Source organism: Cyprinodon tularosa, unplaced genomic scaffold, assembly GCF_016077235.1.
Source record: "Cyprinodon tularosa strain WSP-4 unplaced genomic scaffold, ASM1607723v1 ctg78, whole genome shotgun sequence".
NCBI classification, from domain to species: domain Eukaryota; kingdom Metazoa; phylum Chordata; class Actinopteri; order Cyprinodontiformes; family Cyprinodontidae; genus Cyprinodon; species Cyprinodon tularosa.
Genome location: NW_024039540.1, coordinates 2,098,605 through 2,125,379, shown reverse-complemented (window position 1 = coordinate 2,125,379; position 26,775 = coordinate 2,098,605). Strand labels below are relative to the sequence as shown.

Below are 26,775 nucleotides of genomic sequence, written 5' to 3'. Positions count from 1 at the left end.
CTTCGTCGGTCATCCATCGCTCCCACGCCGCTCGCATGGCCGCTCATGGCGGTCTCAACAACGTCTGCAGTAACAACACACATAGGGCGCGCCGCACATTTTGAGGGAAAAAAAAGACGTTTTATATGCACCTTATAGTCGCGAAAATACAGTAACTGTTTTCTTGTGATAACGAGATAATTACCTTGTCATCTGGAGAAAACAATAAATTTTTTTAACCCTGATAACGAGATAGTTATGTCATTATCTCGAGAAGGCCAAAGAAAAACAAAGTTGAGTACGACCGCTCTCGGCCTCTGTATCAAGCAAACAGATTTTATAGTTTTTCACAGCTTCACTTTCCCCAGTTTATACATGAGAACATTGAGCTACACATATATAATCCATAAACACTTTCCAGTTCTGAAATAATGATGATTTTATTTGCATTACAGTATATTTACCATCCTTCTGAGGACAGACAGCTCTTATGTGGACCAAAGCCCTGTATGGCCCAAATATGGCGGAGACCTATTTCTAATGTTAGGAGGTTGGTTTAGAGGCATGGTGTGAATTAACTCTAGGTTACGTAATGGTGAAATTAGAATACAATAAATGATGGTCACTGTAGAGTTCTAATATGGTAGAAATTTAAAATGTCAATGTTTTGCTGCTGTTTTTTGCTACAGATTGAGAGTCATCCTGATTTCACCATTAAACTGAGGAATTTGTACCATTTTGCTTTTCCCAGTTTCCTTTTGTCGCAAAGTTAGCGTCAGGATAAAGTTGTTAATTTAGTTTAGGTTTAGTTTAGGAATGGTTGGGTTAAGGCTTATTGTCAGGGTTAGTGCATAGAAAGGGTTGAAAGGACTCAGGGTGGCGTCACACCGAGAGAAAGCCCTTACGTTCAATTGTTTGGTCCTGATGGCATTGATTTATATTTTTTTTACAGACGACTATACCTCCCAGCAAAAACCATGTGTACCAATTGTGTCATTGTGTCAACACGTCATCTCAGGTGACTTTCCAGTGACAATTCAACATCCAGTCAGATTAAAAGTTCAAAGGAAAACCAGCTGAATGCATCCAATCTTCAGCCCCATTTAAACTACCCTTTTGAAACTGTGCTGAGATCGGTCCGAGCACGTTAATCGAGATAACTGCTGAGTGTAAATGGCGGGCGCAACCGAACCGCGCTAACATGATACTAGTTCATCAGTAGGCCTCGGCACGGTTCAGTTCTGGCTCGGTTGTCTGATAACAAAGAGCGCATGAGTAGACTGCTTCATCTCCTTACATTTGGCCTCCGTAATCATGAAATTTCAGACATTCATAAAAATACTAGCTTCCCTATTGTGCCACATGATTTCCAGTGATGATTCTGCTTGGCAGTGGGATGAACCTCAACGTCCGTCGTTTCCTGCGTCTGTAAGCCCTGATTAGACTATCGTTTGTCGTATCAACTTCCCAAAAGCCGACAAGTAAATTCACCAAATGCTGCCTTCTTCACCTGACTCTCCGCAAACAATAAAATATCACAATGATAACAAAACATAACTTCCTGAATGTTACGGCGCCACCATGTTGGTTTGCTTGTTTCCCTCTAGAGAGCAGTAGTACCGTAAATCGCCACTAGGAGACGAGGAACTGTGCTAGTATGGTGTGTAAACGATCGTAAGGAACATAGCTCGGCATGGATCAGTTTTCAGAGGGTAGTGTAAATGGGGTAATTGATTGTAAAGGACAACACCGTGTGCAGCAGCAAAGGAATCTGAACCTAAAAACAGCTGTAGCGCCCCCTGGTCACAGACTATGGAGTAACACCAGAAAAGGAGGAAAACTCCACAGGGAGGACATCTTTTTCTTCCAATGTTATGCTGCTATCAAAATGGTTCAACCACCTGATTGAGTAAAGCAGCTCCTTCAATCCAGATTTAAAGACTTTTTTAATGGGAGATTAAAAGATGAAGATACACCGATGCTGGCAGCAGTGTTGCTAAGCAACAGACAGCAGAACAGGGATGATTTTGGTGCTACGTTCACTACTAAAGTGGCTTCCAGGCCAAAAAGCCTTTTGAGTTCTGCATTTGGATCAGAACTGAGTCAGGTTGAAGTGAACCGTGGTCCATTTGAAGTGGAGCAAAGAGTAGTTAGTGATGAACTTACACAGTAAAAGTGAGCAACGTTCTGGAGAAACTGTAAACTTAAGTCTAAATGTAAACTACTAAACCCCCAATGGGTAACTGCTGTAGATCTGAAGCCATCATCTCGCTTCAAAATGTCCCCTTTGAAGGAAAAAATCTGTAACCGATCAATTTTATTTAATAAAACTTTAAAAATCTCAGACGAATAGAAAGCAGCAGTTTAGATTCACAGAGAAAAGCGAACAGAAGGATGACGTGTGAAACCGTCTGCAGTCTCTATGCCAGAAATGAGTCTGAATGAGGTTTAAAGAGTGAAAATCCAGGTAGAGACACTGACTGCTAAAAAGGCTTGGATAAAAAGACGGCGAACTGATCGCTTGTCTGTATGTTTCAACAATTCATTCTGGATCTGTTAGAAGGAAACTACATAATCAAAAACACGACTCAAACCAGTGAAAGGGTTAAACACACACAGGGCAAACAGCTCCTGTTCGGCTCCGACTGTCAGTCCAGCTGAGAGGACGGCTCGTCGTCCTCCTCGCTGCTGCTGCCGCCGCCTTCAGGCTAGAAGCTGGAGTCGATGAAGTTCTGTCGGGTGAATCCTCTCTGAAAAACACAGAGAAACGTGATAAAAATAAAACATTAAACAGCTCCTGCTGTTCAGCAGAGAGTAACCGTATACTGGCTAAAAGGGACTGTAAGGGTACATCGATCAAGTTACATCAATGCTAACATGAAAGGAAACACCTTTATTTGGAAATTCATTTATTTTTTTACTAAGAAAAAAAAAATGTTGTATTGGGTCTGAATGCCAGATGCCTCTAACAGCTAAGAAATAAAATCTTAAAATCAAATTTGAGTTGTATTTTGTTGGTCAATATGGATGTAAATAACTGTTAGGTGGGGAGATGCCATCGCATCGCCTCTATCGATTAAACAGGGTTTATACAGGAGTGGGTAACTCTAATTTAACGCTTTTTAATGCTCTGTTAATGCTATATATATTCATACGTATATATATATATATATATATATATATATTCATACGTATATATATATATATATATATATATATATATATATATATATATATATATATATATATATATATATATATATATATATATATATATATATATATATTAGGGGTGGAACAATTCACAAAATCCATGGTTTGGTTCGATTCACGGTTTCTGGTCATGGTTTTCGGTTCGATTCGATACATGTTGATTGTTACACCGAAATTCCATAAAAAATTAATGAAAAAATCCCCCCAAAAATAATGGATTGTAATTATTTTAAATGATCCACAGAAACCCTGGATCATTTCCGTATGTTTTGCTGCTTTGAATTTAATCATCTGGTACATGCTCTCTAACCTGACAAGGTTGCATCTGGCTGTTGTCAGGTTACATGCTCTCTAACATCTCCAAGGAACTCAGAGGGGAGCGGACGAAGCCACAGCGGGGGTTGCTGACGGAGTATGAGGGATTTCGGGGTTAGCATGACATGTTGCTGTTAGCATAAACAAAACGTGTTGCACAATGCTTGCACACTGTTGCACTTTTATCCACAACTTTCTTTCCGCCGTCATCGTAGGTCACTCTAAATGCAAAGCGCTCCCATACAGCAGACCTATAAAGTGCTGCTGGCGCGTCTTCCAACTCCTGTTCTTTCCCACTCGCTTGTCCGACACAATTCTCCACAACAACTGATTTTTTCCCCCTGCTTCGCTTCTTCTTCTTCTTGTTTACTACTGGCGGTTGGCTTTGGTCGCAGTACCGCCACCTTCTGCACTGGAGTGTAATCGCTTCCTCTATGAGAAAAAGGAGCAGCGCATGAACCGAACGAAACACACGCGAACCGAACCGAGACAGTCGAACCGAACGATTCTGACGGTTTTCATAAATCGTCCCATCCCTAATATATATATATATATATATATATACGTATATATATATATATATATATATACGTATATATATATACGTATATATATATATATATATACATATATATATATATATATATACGTATATATATATATATATATACGTATATATATATATATATACGTATATATATATATATATATATATATATATATATATATATATATATATATATATATAGGATTAACTTTTTTGCTCCCTCAACATGGGAGCAAATATATTGCAATATATACTATATTGGACGAATGTTTTTATAAACGTCTTTTTTATAAAGCATTTTAAATGCCACAATTATCACATTTACTAAATTTTAATGCCAATTAAGGCCTTAATTTAAAAAAATAATAATTTAATGACTTTCAATAACCAGTGGAAACCCTGTTAAAGAAGGTTGCTACGAGATAAATTGTTTTATCAGCAAACATCGCCTTTGAGTCCAAACAGATAAAGCTTCCAGGAAAACCTCCAGGAATAGTAAAATGAACAATACAATTTTAATCTGCTTATTTAGCTGCTTCAGCTGCTGTCCCATGATGCATTGCTGATCGAAGCGAATTTCCATATTTTAAGAGCGCACCTCACTATAAGCCGCACCCACAAAATCTTTTGAAAAAACTGGAAACTTAAATCCAGACCAAAACTAAAATTGAGACCCCTATTTCATCATTCTGCTTCATTCTCTCTCTATTCTCCCACTCTGCAGAATCTGTTAGTTCAATCTCTAACATTTTTGCTCTCTCTGCTTTTTCTCATAGTAGCTTCATCTGGTCTGTTCCTGTTTGGCTGTGACTCCATCCTGGAGAGAAATATCAGCTGTGCTGCTGCCATCACCACCTTTGTTTACAGATGTTGGAGATCGGCCTGTTTTCCAGTGTGGCCCTGTTTCTCTGAATGTGACTGGCTGGATGTGCTCTCTTCGTCCTCTGGCATGGGAGCTGGCTCGGAGCTCGTCTGCCTGGCTGTGTGTTTCCTGGACGGGGCCGCCTTTTACAGCTGCTTTTTGTAACTCTGCTTCTGTCTCCTTGAACCCTGGCAGATGGGCGCTCACACTGAGCCTGGTTCTGCTGGAGGTTTCTTCCTGTTAAAAGGGAGTTTTTCCTCTCCACTGTCGCTACAAGCATGCTTAGTGTGAGGGATTGAATTCAGGTCAATGAGTCGATGCAATCAAGTGGTTTTCCTTAGAAAACGTTGAGTCAATCTGACTGTATGATCTGGTGAACTGTAAAGTACCTTGATATAACGTGTTGTGAATTGGCGCTATAGAAATAAACTGATTCGAATTGAAAATTGAACTGAAAACTAGTTGGATCCTGAAGAAATAAGGTTAAATTCAGCAGGGCTCCATTCTGAGAGCCTTTAGATCGTACTTTTAATGCCTAAATAGAATCCCAGCAGACAAAACTTGAATATATTCACTTCACTGGGAGATGCTAACTGGCTTAGCCGCAGCAGACTACTTCCTTGTTTACCCCTGCTCTTCCTTAGATATTGTAAATACAGACAAAGGGCTTTATTTACTAATAAACTGAGAAAAATCTAATGTAAAACACACACACAAAAAATTCAGCAGTAGTAATCTACCAATAAAACTTTGCATGAAGTTTAAAACATGTTAAAGAAGGTGACGATGCGCCTTTACTGGGGGTTTTATTAGGAAATGAATCATTTGTTTATCTTTTATTCATGCCTGTAATAACAGACCAGCTGCTGGAGCTCCTCAATCATTAAACAAAAACAACATCCAGGCAAAAATATTCAACTGGATTTTAATATTTTATATTTATTCAAGCTGTTGTTGCCAAATTAAAACTAACGCTGTATTTGTGAAGCTTATTTTCAAGTTTGGTTTAAAAGAAATCAATCTGATAAGGTGACGGATGTTAAAAAAACAATCAGGCCGCACATGAAGACGCCTTCAGCTCGGCCTGAGCAGATTGTGTTTGCTGTGTGAGGTTCACTTTGGAATGAGAGTGAGTTTGTGGTGATAACACGGCAGCAGAGCCATCTGTCTGACTGCCAGCTCTGCCTCAGCAGAAACAAACCGATTCTCTGTACTCCTGCTGAGAGTCCAGCACTAAAACCCAAGTTAAAAAACCCCACAAACGTTCCTGAATGTCTTTCTTTTTTTTAGGTTTGTTTAAAACAGCTGTGATGCCGCAGTCTTGATCACCATGGCGGACAGAGAGCCGGTCAGACGTCGGCCACAACAGAAGTTATCACGTCATAACGAAACACTTCACAGTAATGTTTGCCTGGGCACAGCGTCAGAGATAAGCCTGAGCAGAGGTCAGAGGTCAGCAGGACCAAAGAGGGGAGGAAGAAGGTGGACCAATGGGAAGCTGAGATCAAGCAGAGGAGAAAACCATCTGCTGGAAACAAGCGACTTCCAGCTACAAGCCGACGCCCAAACTTTTCAGCTTCAAGCCTTTTTTCACTCCTCTGCCAATAAAGTGGCGGCGGTGGAAAGCTGTTTCCACCGCAGTGAGGGCGGAGAAGACAAATACAAACACGCTGACTATTTTCAATGTTTGATAACAAACTCATGTAGAAAACAAAAAGCTTTAATCATTACATCCATTAATTCATTTAGAATAATTCAAATCAGATAAATCCAACCAAAACAAACCCATGAGAAAACACGTAGAAATATTCACATAAGTATCATAGATCTAAAAACCAAACAAATACAACAGCCTACGAGTTTAAACCAAATATTTACATTCTTTCATAAGGAGATGTTACGTCAGAATCCCGTTTTAAGATCAGTCTTTTTTACTAAAACCATTTCTAGTTTCTAAACCTGCAACTAATAATCAGCCATAAGTCAGAGATATTTGCTTTTTAATGATAAAAATTGAGAGCAGCAGGAGAAAGATTTACAATAGCAGATGTTTTTTCATCAGGCTTTTATTTTGAAGCTTCCATTAGAAGAGCCTGACGGAAACAGAAAAATTCTGTTATTCACGTCAGGCAGTTTTTGACTTTTTAATAATAGTATAAATGCGTTAAAGAGAAATTGACATTTTTTTTGTATGCCCGCTGACAGGGGGGGTTGGTGGGGGGGGGCAGAGGGGTCCACTGTCCCAGGGCCAGGACGGGGGGGGGCCCAAAATTGACACCCTGACCATAAAAAAATACAGGGAGAAGTAATTTGTGAAAATATTTGTGATAAAAAAAATGTAATATGTAATTACAATTACATAATATGTAACATTATAGTATGTAACGTAATATGTTTTCTTTAAAAAAGGGGCCATTAAAACTCCCCCCAACCCAACATAAAATGGTTTGACCAGGGCAACAGTGGGCCGTACATTTTAAAGTTCGTTTTGCTGTAAACTAAGAATGTCAGGTTTTATTAAGGTTTTAGGTTAGGCGTTAGGGTTAGGGTAGGTTTAGGGTTAGAGTTAGAACTTGAACCAAGCTTCAATATTGAGCATAAATCAAAAATGTCTGCATCAAGCTCACTGCGACACACTGTTGCGGGGAGTATAACCAGCCCTTAAGGCTGCCCTCGGAGGTACATTGGCTGCCGCCGTCCTCTAAAATTCGGAATATTTGTTTTTAAATTACGCATTAAATCATTAAATGGGCCATATAGTGATTCCCAATCTTATAATGTTCTCGCCTCAAATGATCTTAAAACGTACTTTTATTGAACAACAGCAACAGAAAAGCGAACTTTTAACTTAATACTCTGAGCTCTGTGAGCGCCAACTTGGAAGCTGCTGCTGCTGCAGTGCATGCTGGGACAGCTGTCAATCTCAAGAACGGACAAGTCTGCTCTGCTGCATACTGGGTAAAGAGGGAGGGGCGAGAACAACATCCGGGGACTTGGTCCGTTCTAGGTCTGATGTTCTTGTGAATTAGAACAGTACTAGGGCTGAGGATGATGACGTTTCACGAGCACATGAGAACGCACAATTACACATATTGAGAAACGGCCTCTAATTCTAGCCCCGCCCATGCACTAAAGACACACACAGCCCAATCCCAGTGGATCAACAGGCATGATGGGAAATAGCTAATGAAATAAAAAAGAAGGAGAAAGATAAAATGATGACACTACAAACACAGATAAATCCGTTTAACTAAAAAGTCTCTGTTCTGACTTCTAAATCAGAACAGGGACAAAATAATATCAAAAAAGGTCCATGAAATAAAGTAAAAAAAAGCAAGGCTTCAAGTTACAGTGAGTCAGGAAAAGAAGGCTGAGCAGTAACTAAACTGCGTCAAGATTGAACTTTTATTGGCGTTCTCTAGCTCTAATGAGTGCCTTAATGGGTGGCTGGGAATTATGTGGTTGCCACTTCACCCAAACTATCTACAGGAAAGTGACTATTTTGTCCCATTTGTAGCACTATAGTTTTTTATTAGACCTCAGTAGGCTTCTCTGCAGCTTTTCTTTATAAATGGAGAAATCAGAACAACTAAAATCGACCAGTAGTGAGAATCCAGGCTGCGTTCTGCAGAAATGATCTAAATCTAATTCCTCCTGAGAAAAACCTCAGGATGTGACATGTTTGTCATATTTGGCTTTCAGAACCATGGCCAGCAGAGTCCATCACAGCTGCTTTACACTTAGAAGCAGCTGCATTCGCACCAAACAGGTTTTATTATGTAGCAGAATATAAAACTGACCTTTTTTCTCTGCAGGTTTTGACATTTCAAGTTCATGTTGGTATTAAAGATAGATTGTTTATCCCCTGTTCAATAGGAAAATATTTTATAGGAATAATCAGAGCATCCATCCTCCTGGCATTTCATGTGAACCTATTAGAGTTTAACCCGTTTATGTAGATTCTTGTTAAATTTTGATGGTTTTATTCTGGCAGCAGGAGGAGAGATGACTGCTTTGATGCTGTGTTTGGCTGTGTTACGTCAAGCAGCAAAGGTTCAGATGATCCAACTCAAGCCTCTGACGCTTTGGAAGCTCAAGACATGCCTGAAGGTAATGGATTCTAGATTATTAGCTTCTGTACCATCCACATCTTCATTAAATCTATGAGAAATCATCTCTGCCTCTCCGTCTCTGCATCGGAGTCCTCAACAAATATCCACCAAACCTGACATTCTGTCTGTCTTTAATATGGCTGGAACATTAAACTGTTTTAATATGGGCGTGCTTTGGTGGCGCAGTGGTTAGCGCACACGACGAATCCGGCTTGTGGTCCTTTCCAACATGTCTCTCACCCTCTCTCATACCCCCTTCCCTGTCAGCCTACTGTCCGTTAAAAACAAGTCACTAGTGCTGTAAAAACTAATAAATAAATAAATAAAAATTGTTTAAATTAGGGCTGGTCAACGATTAAAAGTTTTAATCACGATTAATCTCATGATTTCCCTGATTAATTGTAATTAATCACATTTTTATACGCAAAAAAACAATAATGAATTAAAAAGTAGTGTATAGCACAATTTTATTTCAAATGTTCTGCCATGTTAAAGGAAGTGCCATAACATTTGTTCTGCAAACACTTAACATCAGCATTTTGTTTATACAGTAGCAGTTAAATAAAAACTGCTCACAAAATCCTGAGTCACAATCATAACATTAAAACAGGCAATTTCTGAGGTAACAGCAGAAACATTTTTTTTTTTAATCAGGGAGCTGCATAACCAGTCTTGTAACAAATGTCCCTGTTAGAGTGAGGTGAAGCACAAAAAAAAAGTTCACTGCTGGGATTTACTGTGCAGGGAAATAGACTGTAAATATACTAATCGGCCTGCAGTCTGTAGCTATCCCACTTCGCTATGGCATTTGTGTATCTATGCTTCTCCCACACGCTGCATCTAACGTAGTCTGCTGAAGCCTCGCGCCACTGTCTGTTTCGTTAAAGGATTTGCTGGCATCAACTGTGTGTTTTGCATTTAGGTGATATTTTAGACTCAAAGTACTCCGGTGATAACACAATTCAACTTTGCAGTGATTACAAATAACGTTGCTCCTGTCGACTGCGCCGTCTGAAAGAACTTTAAAATGAAAATGGCCATGTAAAAGTGCCGTGCCCTTCTCCATGTTTGTTGGTTTGTTTATCCGCCAATTTCTTTTCTTTTTTGGTTCCTGTACTTCCGGTTCCGGTACTTTTAGTTTTACCAAATTAAAGCCTGGGAGCAACAGACTTTTACAGTAATAAAAGAAATAATAAAAACTGCGTTAATACGAGATAAAATAATTGTCGGTGTTAATTGATTGATGAGTTAACGTATATACAGTAGCAAGTTAGTAACGAGTTAACTTGCCCAGCCTTAGTTTAAATATTATGATGTCAGGGATTAAGTATTCCAGCCAAAGCCATATTTCCGGGTGGCAGCGATTGGCCATGGGGAAATAAAAAATAAAAAAATCACTCTAATATAAATTGACTTTATATAAATGTTAAAAAAGACAATCAAAATCCCTCTTGCATTTATCAGCCAATGGTAGCAAAGGAGCGGTCTAAAAATATCAGTATTAGCCAATCAGAAGAAGAAGGGGGTGGGTCTTAAGAAAATTGTGTTCCTCTTCCTTTCGTTTCTTGCTCAAGTCGTGAGATAGATTGTGGTTCACTGCGGAAGTTCTACACAGAGAGTCATCTTGCGCTGCTTATGGCTCCATTCAACGGAGAAATGTGTTAAAAGTCAAAAAATAAATAACTTTGTGCTTGGAGAGAAGGATGTGTGTGTATATATATACACACACAGCTTAAAAAAATTAGCTCTTCATGTTCTGGAAGGAAAACTCAAGAAAACTAGTTTTTGATAAAATGGCTGCTTATGAAAGAATCTTTATTCGACTGATAAGATCAGTTAATTTTCGATTCATTCATTAATTGATAACTTGCATCATTAGCACTGATAGTATATTAATGTGAATAGTCCCACGCATTCTCATCTTCATACTTTGGATCTTGTGCTGACATACGGCATAGAATGTGAAGAAATAACAGTATTTCCTCACAACCCTGTCCTCTCTGACCACTTTCTAATAACCTTCAGGATTACTTTAACAGAGTTCTCCTCCCCCAAAAGAAGGTTCAATTTTAGTAGATCTTTATCAGATAGTGCAGTTATAAATTTTAAAGAATCTGCTTCACTTTCTCTCTCCTCTGTGTCACTGAGCAGTGCTGCAGAGTGCAAAAGTTTAGCTTATTCCCCTTCACAGGTTGATGATTTTGTTGATGGGGTTGCTAGTTCTCTGCGTATTGCCTTAGACAACGCAGCTCCTTTGAAAATGAAAACCGTTAAAAATAGAAAGCTTGCTCCTTGGTTTAATGCAGAGCTGCGTACTTTGAAGCAAAATGCTAGGAAACTGGAGAGAAAATATCGCTCCACAGGCCTGCGAGAGTCCTTCCTAGTCTGGAAAAATGGTTTACTGCTGTATAAGAGGACCCTTTGTAAAGCAAGAGCAGCATACTTCTCCTCATTAATAGAGGAGAATAAGAATAATCCTAGATTTCTTTTTAATACAGTTGCCAAACTCACCCAGAGCCATAGCTCTGTTGAACCGTCCATTCCACCTGCTCTTAGCAGCAATGACTTTATGGGATTCTTTATAAATAAGATTGATCTTATTAAAAATAAGATCATAAGCACTCCTCTATCCGCGATTGTACCTGAGGTAGTCATGGAATCTGAACTGGGTTTAGACTGCTTTGATCCAGTTGAACTCTCTGAATTAGCAAAATTATTGTCTTCATCTAAGCCTTCAACTTGTATGTTAGATCCAGTTCCAACCAGGTTATTTAAGGAGGTATTCCCTTTGATCTCCTCCTCCATTTTAGATGTGATTAATCTATCTCTGTTACAGGGATATGTACCTAAAGCTTTTAAGGTTGCTGTAATTAAACCTCTGCTTAAGAAACCGTCTCTTGACCCAGATGACTTGGTCAATTATAGACCTATATCCAATCTTCCTTTCTTATCCAAAATTCTTGAGAAAGTAGTTGCCAAACAAGTTTGCGATCACTTCCACCATAATGAACTTTTTGAAGAGTTTCAGTCTGGCTTTAGAGCTCATCATAGCACTGAAACAGCTCTGGTGAAAGTCACTAATGATATTCTCATGGCCTCAGATAATGGACTTGTATCTGTGCTCGTCCTGTTGGATCTTAGTGCTGCATTTGATACAGTTGACCATAATATTCTTTTAGAAAGACTTGAATATTTTGTTGGAATTAAAGGAACAGCACTAGACTGGTTTAAATCTTATCTATCTGATCGAATTCAGTTTGTTCATGTTAATGATAGATCTTCAACACGCTCAAAGGTTACCTGTGGAGTACCACAGGGATCAGTGCTAGGACCAATTCTCTTTACTTTATACATGCTCCCAATTGGTAGAATTATTAGACAGCATGGGATTAATTTCCACTGTTATGCTGATGATACCCAGCTATATCTGTCTATAAATCCAGATGAAGCTAACCCATTACATAGATTACAGGCATGTCTTGAAGACATAAAAACCTGGATGACTCTTAACTTTCTGCTTCTGAATGCAGACAAAACAGAAGTTATAGTCTTTGGACCAGAGTCTCTGAAAAAGAAACTGATTAGCCAGTCACTTCATTTGGATGGGATTAAACTGATTTCAGATAATAAAGTAAAAAATCTTGGTGTTGTTTTTGATCAGGACCTGTCATTTAAATCCCATATCAAAGAGGTTTCTAGAATTTCCTTCTTTCATCTGAGGAACATTGCAAAAATTAGAAATATCCTGTCCAGGGGTGATGCTGAGAAACTAGTCCATGCATTTGTTACTTCAAGGCTGGACTATTGTAATTCTTTACTATCAGGAAGTCCACAAACTGTAGTTAAAAGCCTTCAGCTGATCCAAAATGCTGCAGCCAGAGTTCTAATGAAAATTAAAAAGAGAGATCATATCTCGCCTATCCTGGCTTCTCTTCATTGGCTTCCTGTTAAATCAAGAATAGAATTTAAAATCCTCCTTCTCACATATAAAGCCTTAAATGGCCAAGCTCCATCTTATATCAGAGATCTGATTGTTCCTTATGTTCCTAACAGAGCACTTCGCTCTCAATCTGCAGGTTTACTAGTGGTTCCTAGAATTTCTAAAAGTAGAATGGGAGGCAGATCTTTTAGTTATCAGGCTCCTCTCCTGTGGAACCAACTACCAGTTTTAGTCCGTGAGGCAGACACCCTGTCTACTTTTAAGGCTAGGCTTAAAACTTTCCTTTTTGATAAAGCTTATAGTTAGAGTGGCTCAGGTTATCCTGAGCTATCTCTATAGTTATGCTGCTATAGGCTTAGACTTTTGGAGGACATAGGGACCCCCATTTCATCATTCTGCTTCATTCTCTCTCTGTTCTCCTATTCTGCAGAATCTGTTAGTTCAATCTCTAACCTTCTGCTCTCTCTGCTTTTCCTCAGAGTAGCTTTGCCTCGTCTGTTCCTGTTTGGCTGTGACGTCATCCTGGAAAGAAACATCAGCTGTGCTGCTTCTATCAACACCCTTGTTTATAGATGTTGGAGATCGGCCTGTTTTCCAGTGTGGTCCTGTTTCTCTGACCGTGACTGAGTGGATGTGCTTTCTTCGTCCTCTGGCATGGGAGCTGCCTTGGAGCTCGTCTGCCTGGCTGTGTGTTTCCTGGACGGGGCCGCCTTTTACAGCTGCTTTTTGTATCTCTGCTTCTGTCTCCTTGAACCCCAGTCGGCCTCGGCAGATGGCCGCTCACACTGAGCCTGGTTCTGCTGGAGGTTTCTTCCTGTTAAAAGGGAGTTTTTCCTCTCCACTGTCGCTACAAGCATGCTTAGTGTGGGGGATTGTATTTGAGTCAATGAGTCAGTGCAATCAACTGGTTTTCCTTGGATAGAAAACTTTGTATCAATTTGATCTGGTTGAACTGTAAAGTGCCTTGAGATGACATGTGTTGTGAATTTGGCGCTATATAAATAAACTGAATTGAATTGAATTGAATTAATAAATCATCTTTATTTAAATGTTATACCTTTCAATGACTTTTGTCTAGGAGCAGTAGGCTGCCACTGGGCAGCGGTTCTTACTAATGGACCCAGACTAGTCCCCCTCTCCTCGGACAGCCATGAACCCAGTAACTCCTAACTAGATCAGAGCAAAGCGTGTTCTTTCATGGGTGTTGATGTAAAGCGCAGTTGGACTCACCAGTTTGTAATCTCTGTGCAGCTTGTTGTACTGGAACATGTTGCAGAGGACGGTGGAGGCCGCTCTGGCTGCCCTGAGACTCCCAGAGCTAAACAGAGACACAGCAGGCCGTTCAAAACAAGGAGGAGGAAAAATAGAAGGAAATACCAGAGCTAACACAGCAGTCAGACGCTCACTGTTAAACGGTTATTAATGATCGGCAGAGTTCTAATAAAAACATCTCTCTGTTTGCTCAGTGACCCGGAGGTGAGAAACAGTAGCAGCCAATGAGGAGGAGCTCTGACAGGACGGAGGACCCACCTGTTATCGTGGGACGTCTTTATGCCGTGTAGCTTCTGAATGCCGTTGAAGTAGGCGATATCCCGGGCTGCCAGGGAGCTACAGGTAACCAGGTGGTTCAGGACCCCGCAGATGTTCACCACCACCTCACTGGAAGGGGTCTTCTGAAGACCGTCACTCGGCAGCTTGCACACCAGAACGTTCACCGATATTTTAGCTGCAGGGATGAAGAAAAGAAGCATTGAGCTCCTGCAGAGTTTGATGTTTCCTCTGGGATCTGATTCACAGCATGAATTAGTTTAAAGGGTGGAAGTTTATGTTTGTTTGTCCCGTAGCTACTGTATCAGTCTTTATCATCTCACCCATGAGGTCTTTGTCCGCAGCGTGTCTGGCCAGATTCCTCAGCAGGCCGGTCAGAGGTCTGAGGAGCATTTCGCTGCTGCTGTCCAGCAGATCCAGCAGCATGGGGAGCATCCTCTCCTGCTCCGTCACCACGCCGCTCAACACGGCCGGCCACTGACACAAACACAAACATATCACAAGATGACTCTTCCTCCCTAATCCAAAGACAGTTCTTTGAAAAAAAAAAATTCAAACCATTTCAAACAACTTTGATCCACGTTTCATTTATTTCTCAATTTGAAACCAACAATAAATATATGAGAAACAACTGTGTTTTTGTTTTTTTTCTTGAAATGTGTTTAATAAAGTTAGATAGTAAAACAGAGATCAGGTCCTTTTTTAATGTCCATGCATTTATTACTTAATGGCTGGACTATTGTAATTCTTTACCATCAGGAAGTCCACAAACTGTAGTTAAACGCCTTAAACTGATCCAAAATGCTGCAGCCAGAGTTCTGATGAAAATTAAAAATAGAGATCATATCTCTCCTATCCTGGCTTCTCTTCATTGGCTTCCTGTTAAATCCAGAATAGATTTAAATTTAGATTATAAGCTCCATCCTATATCAGATATCAGATCATTCCTTATGTTCCTAACAGAGCACTTTGCTCTCTATCTGTAGGTTTACTAGTGGTTCCTAGAATTTCTAAAAGTAAAATGGGAGGCAGATCTTTTAGTTATCAGGCTCCTCTCCTGTGGAACCATCTACCAGTTTTAGTCCGTGAGGCAGACACCCTGTCTACTTTTAAGGCTAGGCTTAAAACTTTCCTTTTTGATAAAGCTTATAGTTAGAGTGGCTCAGGTTATCCTGAGCTATCTCTATAGTTATGCTGCTATAGGCTTAGACTGCTGGAGGACATAGGGACCCCTATTTCATCATTCTGTTTCATTCTATCTCTATTCTCCCACTGCAGAATTTTCGTAAAGACAAAATAATTAATATGTGGAATTAACTTTTTTGTACTGGGATTATTATTGAAAAATAGAATTTGGGATTAAAAATCAGATCCTGCGTCAGAAAAGCTGATTTGTTGATGCTGACGTGTTCAGCTTTCAGCAGACTCAGGTATTTGTGATGCAGCTTATAAAGATAAGAGAATGAAATTAACTATATTCTCTTCATCTGTCTTTTATATACAGTATTTAATTTAGTATGGAAACTAATTCTTTTTTTTAATCTGCTCTCCATTTTTCTATAAGATATAATGATATACATTTTGACAAACAGCTGTTTCCCATCTATTTCCAAGATGAAAAAGCAGTGAGGTTATCAGACACTGACTGACGCCATTGTGGGAAAGAAACGGAAACCGTTGGTCCGTCTGAGCCTACCCGCGCCTCTCCTGATGTGACGTTCTGCAGGGCTCCCACCGCAGCCTCTTGGGCGGCCGCGCTGCCTTCGCTGTTCTGCAGGGCGTGCTTGTAGAGCGCTACCACTTTGGGGTGCCACAGCCACTCAGAGCCCTTTGGGTGCGACAGCATGGGCAGATTCCTGTGCTGAAGCTGTGAGAGAGAGGACCAACATGGGGTCAAGAACATGGGGACACCTATAGGAGTGTCTGTGAACGGAGACGCTCACCTGATTTTTCTTTTTGCTCTGAACAGTGAAGCAGCCAATAATCTCAGAGGTTCTGGAAGCGGAGGCTCTCGATGGACCTTCCAGCTGGAGGCGCACTGAGGGAGGAAGCTCGGCGTACAGCTGGTACGACAGATTCCTCATCACACACAGGGAGTTTTCCAAACCCTAAACAGGAAAACAGACACAAGATATCTCTAAATCAAGCCACAGACTCTGCATCACACTGATAACACCAAACCAAAATACTGCATATTTGCACCATAAATATTTGTCTTGAAATGCTCTGAACTTTGTTAAAATAGAGAGTTATCTTCCCCTGAAGGTGATTACACCTTAGAAACTCCCTTCCTCTTCTTTTCCTGGGAGCAACCTACTTGGTTTAATTACTCTTAGTCAAAATTTGGTTAAACTATTTATAAATGACTAAAAACAAGAGTAAAAATTAACAGAGTTTATTCCAGTTCAGATTGTTACAGGACAGAGAAATTCGGCACAGCTGACATCCGGAAAATGATTCCCGAACAAGGTCATCTCCTGCTTCTTATGCCTCATGAGTCTATGTCAGAGGTCACAGATTAGTAGACCGCAGTCTGTACCCGGACCCAACTGCTGGCTAATCCGGACCCAACCTGATGTAAAACATCTATGAATTACTACATGTTGACCATTGGCAGTGTCTAATTCACTTGCTCCGCTTCTCCTGTTAATACGGTAAATCCCTCCAGAGCGTCGGGACCAGGCTAAACGTGATCCAAATGATCCAATGAGCTGTTGTCAGTCTGGGTTGCTGCTGCTGCTACTTTTAGACACAGCAGGCAAACCTGTGGCAAGCCGGGCGATGGGAAAGAAGGAGAAGATGATGAGAAAAAGAGAGCAGAGAAAGTGTGGACTGCTGGAAGAACTGTGGTGAACTGGTGAAAGAAAAGTGAAATGGTGCTCAAAGATGACCCTGCACATTTAGAGGATGTTTGGCTCAACCTGCTGCTGTGAAGCAGGATTCTCCACCATGAACAGAATCAAAAATAAATATGGATCCAGGCTCAAAATGAGCTCCTTGATATGTGCTTTAGAATGGCTTAGTCTCCATTTTATAAAATATTTGAATCAGGAAATTGTCTATATACCAAACTTAACAATTATTGTTCTCCACTTCAAAACACATTTTAGATTTTAAAATGTATTTAAAATTTCAATATATAACATGGCTGCATAAGCACCTCATTTAATTTTAGTGTTAACTTCTGTTTAAATTAACAGATTATAATTAAAAATGTCTCCTGACATTTTCTGGTTGTTGATTTTCTTTATTCGGACCCTGCTGATTTTTAATTGGTTACCCCTGGCACAGACTTTATGCATGCGGTGGTTTATTTGGAAACTAAGAATGCTTTGCACGTTGATTTTCCTGCTGAAACAGAGTAGATTGACTCTGAACTGGTTTTGGTCGCCCCTCAGCCCACATTTGTTCCTCCCTAAACCCATCTATGAAGATCATGTAGCTCTGCTACTGCAGGACAAGGAGAGGCGGCCTCACAGTGAAGGCAAGTATCACTATTCTGGGTCCCCAACTAATAAATACCCAGTAGTGCCAAAAGCCATGTTTCATCATGTCTACAGTTGACCTTGGAAGACTCAAAAAACAGGATGTGGGACCTTTAACATGGTGTGACCAGTAGCTCCACCTCCTGAGTTCTTCTCCCACTATGCCGGGAAATGAAGAGGTCTGCTACTGTTGGCTGTAGATTACTGAAAACCAGTAACATCCCACTCAACTCCAGTTACAGAGACGCTGCCTCATTTTCATCACCATCACCTTTGTGTTAATATTCCCAGAAAAGCTCAAGCCGCCTGTTTTCTTCCACCCTTTTATGATCTGAGCTGCATGGATATAGGTCTCTCCTGTTACTGACTGTTCCTAGCAGCTCCTAGAATTTCTAAAAGTAGAATGGTACTTATAAGGGTAGGCTTAAAACTTTCCTTTTTCATAAAGCTTCTAGTTAGAGTGGCTCAGGTTATCCTGAGCTATCTCTATAGTTATGCTGCTATAAGCTTAGACTGCTGGAGCACATAGGGACTCTTTTTTCCTCATTCTATCTCTATTCTTCCACTCTGCAGAATCTGTTAGTTCAATCTCTAACGTTCTGCTCTCTCTGCTTTTTCTCATAGTAGCTTCATCTGGTCTGTTCCTGTTTGGCTGTGACTCCATCCTGGAGAGAAATATCAGCTGTGCTGCTTCTGGAGATCGGCCTGTTTTCCAGTGTAGTCCTGTTTCTCTGACTGTGACTGGCCGGATGTGCTCTCTTCATCCTCTGACATGGGCGCTGGCTCAGCGCTCATCTGCCTGGCTGTGTGGACGGGGCCCTCTGTCCTGGACGGGGCCGCCTTTTACAGTTGGCTTTCTCTATCGCTGCTTCTGTCTCCTTGAACCCCAGTCGGCCTCGGCAGATGGCCGCTCACACTGAGTCTGGTTCTGCTGGAAGTTCCTTCCTGTTAAAAGGGAGTTTTTCCTCCCCACTGTCGCTACCAACATGCTTAGTGTGAGGGATTGCCTTCGAGTCAATGAGTCGATGCAATCAACTGGTTTTCCTTTGATAGAACACTGAATCAATTTGACTGGATGATCTGGTGAACTGTAAAGTTCCTTGAGATGACGTGTGTTGTGAACTGGTGCTATAGAAATAAATTTAATTGAATTGAAACCGGCTGCCAGTAATGAGATTGTTCTTCTTTTCTAATCAAATCGATCACATGTCGTCATTCTGCTGGGTCTAAACTGTGAGGTGTCTGGTTGGATGTTTTAAGGAGTCTGTGACCAGCGGGTTCTGAAACCAGACCGGCGTTGCTATGCTGCATTATTTACACCCAGTTAGGGCAGATCAGCATTACCTTGTCGTCTCCTATTTCCTCCTGCTGGATGTAGCAGACCAGGGAGTCCAGCAGACCCTGCGTTTGTCTCATCTTCCGCCTCGTTCTCTCGTTTACTGAGCTCAGGTTCCTGAATACACAGACACAAGGTAAACACGCAATGAGACACATTTATACCCAGGAGAGATGAACATTTCAATTAAAGTTGGTTTTACTAGGTTTTCTAGTTTAGCTTATAAGTGGATTTGTTTATTATTCCAAAAAAGTAAAAAAAAAAAAAAATCCACTGTACTTTGTTGCCATTTTTAAAGACAGAGGGAAGCATTTTCAATTAAAAATAACAGAAATAGCGTTGAGTTTGAGGCTTTATAGAGTGGACCAAAAACAAAGTCTTGTTTTGGCTTAATAAAAACATGCAAATTGAACAGGAAGTTTGATGTTGTCTAAGCCAAAACAAGGCTTTGTTTTGGGAACACTATAAAGCCTTGAACTCAATGCTATTTCTGACAATTTGGATTGAAAAACGTCCTGGAAGGGAAGTAAACGTCTTAGAAAATTGAAACGAAGTCCAGTGGGTTGTTTTTTTTTTACTTTTTTGGAATTACTATAACCTGGATGACTGAGAATCTTCACCAGTATTTGTTTATAATTATTATGGGGGTGCCAGCCAGGTATCCCTCCTGACATGTAGGATTTTAGTTTTCTTTTTAGGGTTGAGTTTTTATTTTTTTAGTCACACACTTCAGACCTTTGTTTACACATAAGACCAACAGTAGAAAATGAGGTTTCACAGTTCTTGTATTTGATAAATGGCCATCCGAAAATAAACACAAATCCCTTCCCACAAAATAAATTTTCGTAAGAGCATGTGGTGAAGGGCGGGCTTCACATATGGCCGGGTTTCTGACCAAAGGCCACACAGCTCATAAATACTCAGTTTTGCTTTTACCTCTTAAAATCCACCCTGGTCACTGATGCCTGTTATTAAAGCGTTTTACAACTAACAACTCAGAAATGCTGGTGACACCAAAGGTTCAAAGCCTCACAGCTTTGGAACTGTTTTCTATCTAAGGAAAACCAGTTGATTGCATCGACTCATCGACTCGCACGCAATCCCTCACACTATGCAGGCTTGTAGCGACAGTGGAGAGGAAAAACTCCCTGTTAACAGGAAGAAACCTCCAGCAGAACCAGGCTCAATGTGAGTGGCCATCTGCTGAAGCCGACTGGGGTTCAAGGAGACAGAAGCAGAGATACAAAAGGCAACTCTATTCTTCTTCGTCTCTACTTCAGAGGCTATGTGTAGAGCGCCCCCTACATGTTTGGTGGGAGACAGTTCAGTAGATATCAGCGGCTTATAGCCTGGAGCAGATTAAAATATGTACGTTTCCAGTTTTTTTTTTTCAAAAACTTTAATAGGCATGGCTTATAGTGCATTCTTTGTTCCAGAAAATATGGTAAGTGCAGGGGTTTCCGTCTCGCTCTCACCTCAGGCAGCCCGTGGTGTTGTTGAAGATCTCCCTCACGGACGGGTTCAGCGGGATACTCTTGCACAGTGGAACCAGAACCTTCTCAGTTAAAAGTGGGAGTACTTCCACGGCCAGCTTTTCCTTCAGGTTGTCTCTGGAGGACAGATTCCAAAGGACGCCTAACGACCAACACAGCCTTGATCAGGTCACCGTTTCCTATCAATACTCCAGTGCAGATACACTCCTTCCCTACCTGTAATGGTCTTCCAAAGCTCCTCATCATGTTGGTTCAGGATGTTCACCAGAGACGCCAGTCCGCCGGCTTCTATGAGAGCCACCTTGTTCTCAGCATTCTCATAAATGAGATTCCTCGTCGCTGCTGTAGCGTAACGCTGCACCTCTATGCTGTTGCTGGAGAAGAGGCGCACCAGCGATGGAACGCCACCGAGAACACGAACCTGGAAGACAGACAGTTAGCGCTTAAAGAATCTTCGCTTTCATCGCTCTTTTTTTAATTTGCTGACATCAGTGTTCCTGTAACCAAAGCTACAGCCAATAGAAACAGTCCTGGTGCTCTCTAAACCTACAGTAGAAGCCCTTGAATTTGATGGGCCCTTAAACGGTCCTTATGGGCCTTGGCTGGTCCCCTACAATTCCTTTTTTAAACATCAATCTTTGTACTAAAATATTCTTTGTGTCATTATTTGTGGACGTTAAGGTCTAAAGAGAAGCAGCATTTTCTGGTCAGACCCTGTAATTCAGTGAAATGATGCAGTTATGGGTGGGAAGGGCCGTTTTGAATGGCTGCTAAAGTAATGCTGGTTGAAAAAACCAGACTTTTGAGGATGTCATTAAAGAAAATCCCATCCTGGATTACACTAAATTAGGGCTAAAACATTTAATCGGATTAATCGATTATCTAAATAATTGTCAACTAATTTAGTAATGGATTTATCGTTAAATGGCGTATAGAGGCTGTAAATCGTGCCTTTAGCTGACAGAGCAACCTACTTAGAGCAGTTACTAAACAACTTGTAAAAAAATATATAAACATTTTGTAATAAGATTAAAAAACATTTTTTTTTCATCTGTCAATCTGCTCTACCCAGAACTCCTCAAGTGGAAAAGTTTTAGTTTGACCTGTTTAATTTCATAAAAAGTCTTAATTAAGGAATCGTCGTCTATCCGATTATTAATCACAGAAATAGTTAACAGATACACTAAATATAGAAACTACTTTGCAGTTAAAACTGGCAAATAGTCTGACATTTTTTAGGGTGACACACACTGTCTATTAATGATAGCTCTACATATCTGATCATTGAGGTAATAGGTTTCTGTTTTGTTAACTTATACATACGTCTGAGCGTAGTTATATGTAACAAAATATTTGGTTTATTTAGTCAGTTTTAATAACAAACAACAATAAAGTTATTATTTTTGTGAAATATCTGCTAAAGGAAAATCTGTTGCTATTTTAACCAAACAATATTTTATTAAATAAACTTTCATGAAAAGAAAGAATGAGTTTTCCTCTTTATGTTAATATTTGTAGAAGATAAAGTAAAAAGTCTCAAGAAAAATCGATCTAGAAACATATGTCTCTTTATGAAATTCCTTATATTGCATCCTTTTATTCTGAGCATGGCCATGCATACATACCACAGGAGTTTGGTTCCAGGTGCTCGAGGAACTAAATACTAAATATTAAGCTGCAGCTACATTTATGTAATTCAGATCAGATCATACAGTTAAATTTTGTTCAAAGTTTTCTTTCTAAGGAAAACCAGTTGATTAAATCGACTCATCGACTCTTCAACATTCCCTCACACCAAGCATGCTTGTAGCGACAGTGGAGAGGAAAACAGCACCGAACCAGCTCCCATGTCAGAGAATGAAAGAGAGCCTACCACTCTGAACACCATTGTGTAATCACCATCGTTTTTTTCCTTCCACACGCGGATATCTAAGGGATACCCGCTGCTCTTAAAGTCATTTTGATGTTTATTTTCATTGACTTTTGTTTTCTTTTTGCATTTTCTTTTGTTTTGTTACTTTCCTTTGTTTGGAAGCAGACTTCTAGGAGTTACTGTTTATCTTCTGTGTTCATCCATTTCTCTCTCTCTCTCTCCGTCAGATATAATGCAGTGATAAAGACAGAAATCAGACCAACTCTTCCTGATTATATAAATCCACCGTGGAGTTTTTTAAGGTGATCAGTCACCTTAGCCTGGGTGATGAACAAGTCAAGCATCCCTTCTCTGCCTCAACCAGGGTAGGGTTGGTAGTCATGTCCAGGAGATCCTCAAATATTTATCACGCCGTCTGATAATGTCCCCACTAAAGACATTGCTAATCAGGTGGTGGTGATTATGTAATCACCTGAGTGTCAAAGACATGTGGCCATATAAACACCCTGTTCATCCTGATGCGTGAACAGGGTGTTCATTATGGATTAAGAGCTGGGGGTCCGTTTCTCCCAAATCAACCCTCCAGGTGTTACTGTCATTTCCCGCATAGTCGCTAAGGTCACCAATGGAATAAAGGCTGGTTTATGCTGAGAAACCAGTTTGTCTGCGTGTGTCATAGTTCCCGCAGATACAGCCCCCACCCGCAGACACCATGGTGCACCTGTCCAAAACTGTAGGTGACCGCAGACCGTGCCACAGACAGGCGGCCTCTGATTGGTCAATTCTACATCTGTTCTACACCACCCGAAGCCAAAACACGCAGCGCCATGGCTTGTCACGTTCTTTGTTCTGTTAAGTTTTCTTTTGAGTATTCAGTTTTACTTTGATCCATGTTTTCTAGTTTCATTGGTTTAATTCTTATTTTGTTGTGTTTTCTGGATGTACTTAAGTCCTTAGGTTTTTCTTTGTTGCTTTCTTGTGTTGGTCTTCTTTTTTCCCTAGCTCCCTTCTAGACTCCCCTGTTCACACCTGCTCCCAATTAGCTCATTAGTCCTGTCTTTGTTCGGTCTCCCAGATATACTCTCCCTGTGCAGTTCCTCAGTGCTGGTTCCCTGTCTTTCCCTGGCTCCTTGTGCATGTTTTCCCTGATGTCTCCAAGGTTCTGGTTTGTTTTACATTTTTATTTTTGGATTCCTGCCTCTGTTGCCTTTAAGAACTCAATTAAAACTACAAGAGCTCATCTCTGCCTCCTCGCCTCTGCATTTGGGTCCTCAAAAACCGCAGCCAAACCTTGACACGGCCAATCTTTCAGGAACACTCACGGGTGAACTGTGTGTCATCCGGCATTGAATGAGGGGTGGTAAACAGCGAACAAGCTCGTCAAACTTACACACGGACACCCACAATCCTAGCTAGTTTATAATTGTCCCTCTTGCGTTGTGGCGGGAAATAACAGGTGCGGGAGTATAAATAGCCTTTAATGCGACACAGAGAGAGTTCAAAAGTAGAGAAAGCTGTGAGTATCTGTATCCAGTAGAACAACCAGACATAACCCAGGGCCGTCAGACTCAACCACATACCTGGTTCTTGGCATCGTTGCTGTGGTAACACTGGTGCTGTATATAAGCAGATCCCAAAACTTGCAGAGAGGTATTTGACTCAGAGAGATATCTGACAGCGGTGGGCATGTCGATACTCTGCATCCTAAAGGAAACAATAAAACAGAGTAAAGAACAGAAGAATGCAGATTTATTAAATATGAATTTATAAGGCAGCAACCCTTTGAACTGGAGGCCTTTAACAGGGGGTCCACGACCCCTAGGGGTCCAGGGAGGTACTGCATGGGGGTCCCGAAAGTTTTGGTTGATTAGACTTTTTTTTTGTATATTCCCCCCTGCATTTTTTTCCACTAATTGAAATGTCTTTAAATAAACATTAACATGAATTCAACACACTGTAGTAATCAGATAAATGGAGGCAGAAGATGTATTTCATTCATCAATGCACACATTCAGCGACACACAGGAGCTCTTTCAAGCTGGGCACCATTTCATTCTCAACACCTGTCCCATCAACCAGGAATCAGAATCAGAAATACTTTAATAATCCCAGGGAGAAATTACTTTCATTACATTACTCCATCTGTAATAGAGTGACTGTAGGACCAGTTTGATATAACACAATTTCATACAATAAATACAATTAGGGGGTCCCCGCTCCATCTCGCCATCAGTTTGGGGGTCCTTGGTCTGGAAAACATCGAAGACCCCTGATTTAGCCATAGTTGATCTGTTTGCAGACAGAATGCACTTTAATCTGGCTAGAAAAGTTGGGACAACGAGGACTTAGCTTTTGAGTAATAACTGACTTGACGCTGTCCGTCAATCACCTGTCAAACAAACTTTTTGTGTTATTCATAATTACATTACAGTAGTAGCCATTTAAAGTTTCCCCACTTTCCTTGGCTGGTTCCCTACTGTACAATTCTTTTTTAAGGTGTTGTTGAAAGCCAACAGCTCAGTCAATAGAGCTTAAAGCATTGCTAACACCAGTAGCACTATTAGCTAGGACATGTCCTTGTGTGTCTATAAACTTCAAAGCGTCATCAGGACGCTTCCTGAGCTTCATCTTTCGCTTGAGTGAACTCCAGCAGGCAGACAGTTTTCCCAGAGCCACTCCAGTTTTATCCTGCCTGGAATCAAACATCTTCTTGCTCCTTCCAAGTTTCTTCCAGTTTTTAATTTTTTATTTTTTTTGCAACAACGCTGGAGGTTTCACACTAAAACTCACTCAGAAGTGTTTTGGATTGTATGCATGCAGTGGTGACATATAGAATTTTAACATATAAATTAAAATAAAAGTGAAATAATCTGTTTTGGTACCTTTAAGGCAAAATCTGCTTAGATTACCTGTAAAAACTGTACCTTTTCACTTTGATTGAAGTAAAGAGGTTCATTCAGTACTTAACAAGTTTTATTTTCTTCTTTTCTTTAACTTAAATAAAGAATGTGAGCACTTTTCAAGCTCTGTTTATAGCTAACTTTTCATGTGAATCTTTCTACTAAGTGTCTGAGGGACGAACAGAGGATGCTCTCTTTCATCCTCTTACACTGGAGCTGGCTCGGAGCTCATCTGTCTGGCTGTTTTCCTCTCCACTGTCACTGTAAGCATGCTTAGTGTGAGGGATTGCTTTCGAGTCAATGAGTTGATGCAATCAACTGGATTTCTTTAGATAGAAAACTACAATCTGAATGTATGATCTGGTTTAACTGTCTGTAAAGTGCTTTGAGATGATGGGTGTTGTGAATTGGCGCTATATAAATACCCCTGTATTTAACCTAGCAAAACCTACCGAGTCACCGTCGACACGTTTACAGCTAATAACTCAGAAGGCATGAAAATTACACCAGCAAAATGTTTACCAATAGACAAGTTAGACATCGTTGAAAAGCTTAGATTCTCCACAATTCAACCACCTAGTTCATTTTATGGACACAGTGAACACCAGAGCACAATTAACAAAGATATAGCAGCATTTCAAAATGTACCATGGCAAAGCAGCCACAACAAGCAAGCATGTCTTTATTACTGCTGTTCAAAAAACGACCGATTATTTTCAGAATAAAAAAACCCAAATTTGAGTTATGTTTGAACTGATGCAGCTTGGGCTGTGTTTTACTCACCCAATTTTCATGTATATATTCAGAAACTAGAAGGTTTTAGCTTTCAAATAATGTATTGCACCTGTAATTTGGGCTTATAGTTCCTAAGGTATTTGCTTTTCCATTTGGGTATGTAAGATAGGCGACAATTTCCCAAAATGAGGTGGATATTTACATCTATCTTTGTACTATCTTTGTTCTTTGTGTCATGATTTGTGGACATTAAGATCTAAAGAGAAGCTTCATCTCCTGGTCAGACCCTGTGATTCAGTGAAAGGGTGGAGTCAGAGTAAAAAAAATATGCACGCCCAGGAGAAGGTCAGTGGCTGGAAGTTGGAGGTAAGTAAGCTGTCATTCGACTGGCATCTGACTGGGAAGGGCCATTTTGAATGGCTGCTACTGTATCTGCT

General features: G+C 40.4%; 1 protein-coding gene across 1 annotated transcript in view; it reads right to left on the bottom strand.

Annotated features, from left to right (window-relative positions):
* Positions 1-289: 289 nt before the first annotated feature.
* pkp3b (plakophilin 3b) overlaps positions 290-26,775 on the bottom strand; it is a 51,699-nt gene continuing 25,213 nt past the window's right edge. The window contains exons 5-14 of the mRNA XM_038270829.1: positions 24,284-24,407; positions 21,047-21,251; positions 20,813-20,972; positions 19,346-19,454; positions 16,460-16,624; positions 16,213-16,383; positions 14,840-14,993; positions 14,499-14,694; positions 14,199-14,286; positions 290-2,729 (exon numbers count right to left, since the gene is read on the bottom strand). Coding sequence (XP_038126757.1) covers positions 2,688-2,729; positions 14,199-14,286; positions 14,499-14,694; positions 14,840-14,993; positions 16,213-16,383; positions 16,460-16,624; positions 19,346-19,454; positions 20,813-20,972; positions 21,047-21,251; positions 24,284-24,407 — 1,414 coding nt within the window. The 3' untranslated portion in view covers positions 290-2,687. The remainder of the gene's footprint in view (positions 2,730-14,198; positions 14,287-14,498; positions 14,695-14,839; positions 14,994-16,212; positions 16,384-16,459; positions 16,625-19,345; positions 19,455-20,812; positions 20,973-21,046; positions 21,252-24,283; positions 24,408-26,775) is intronic.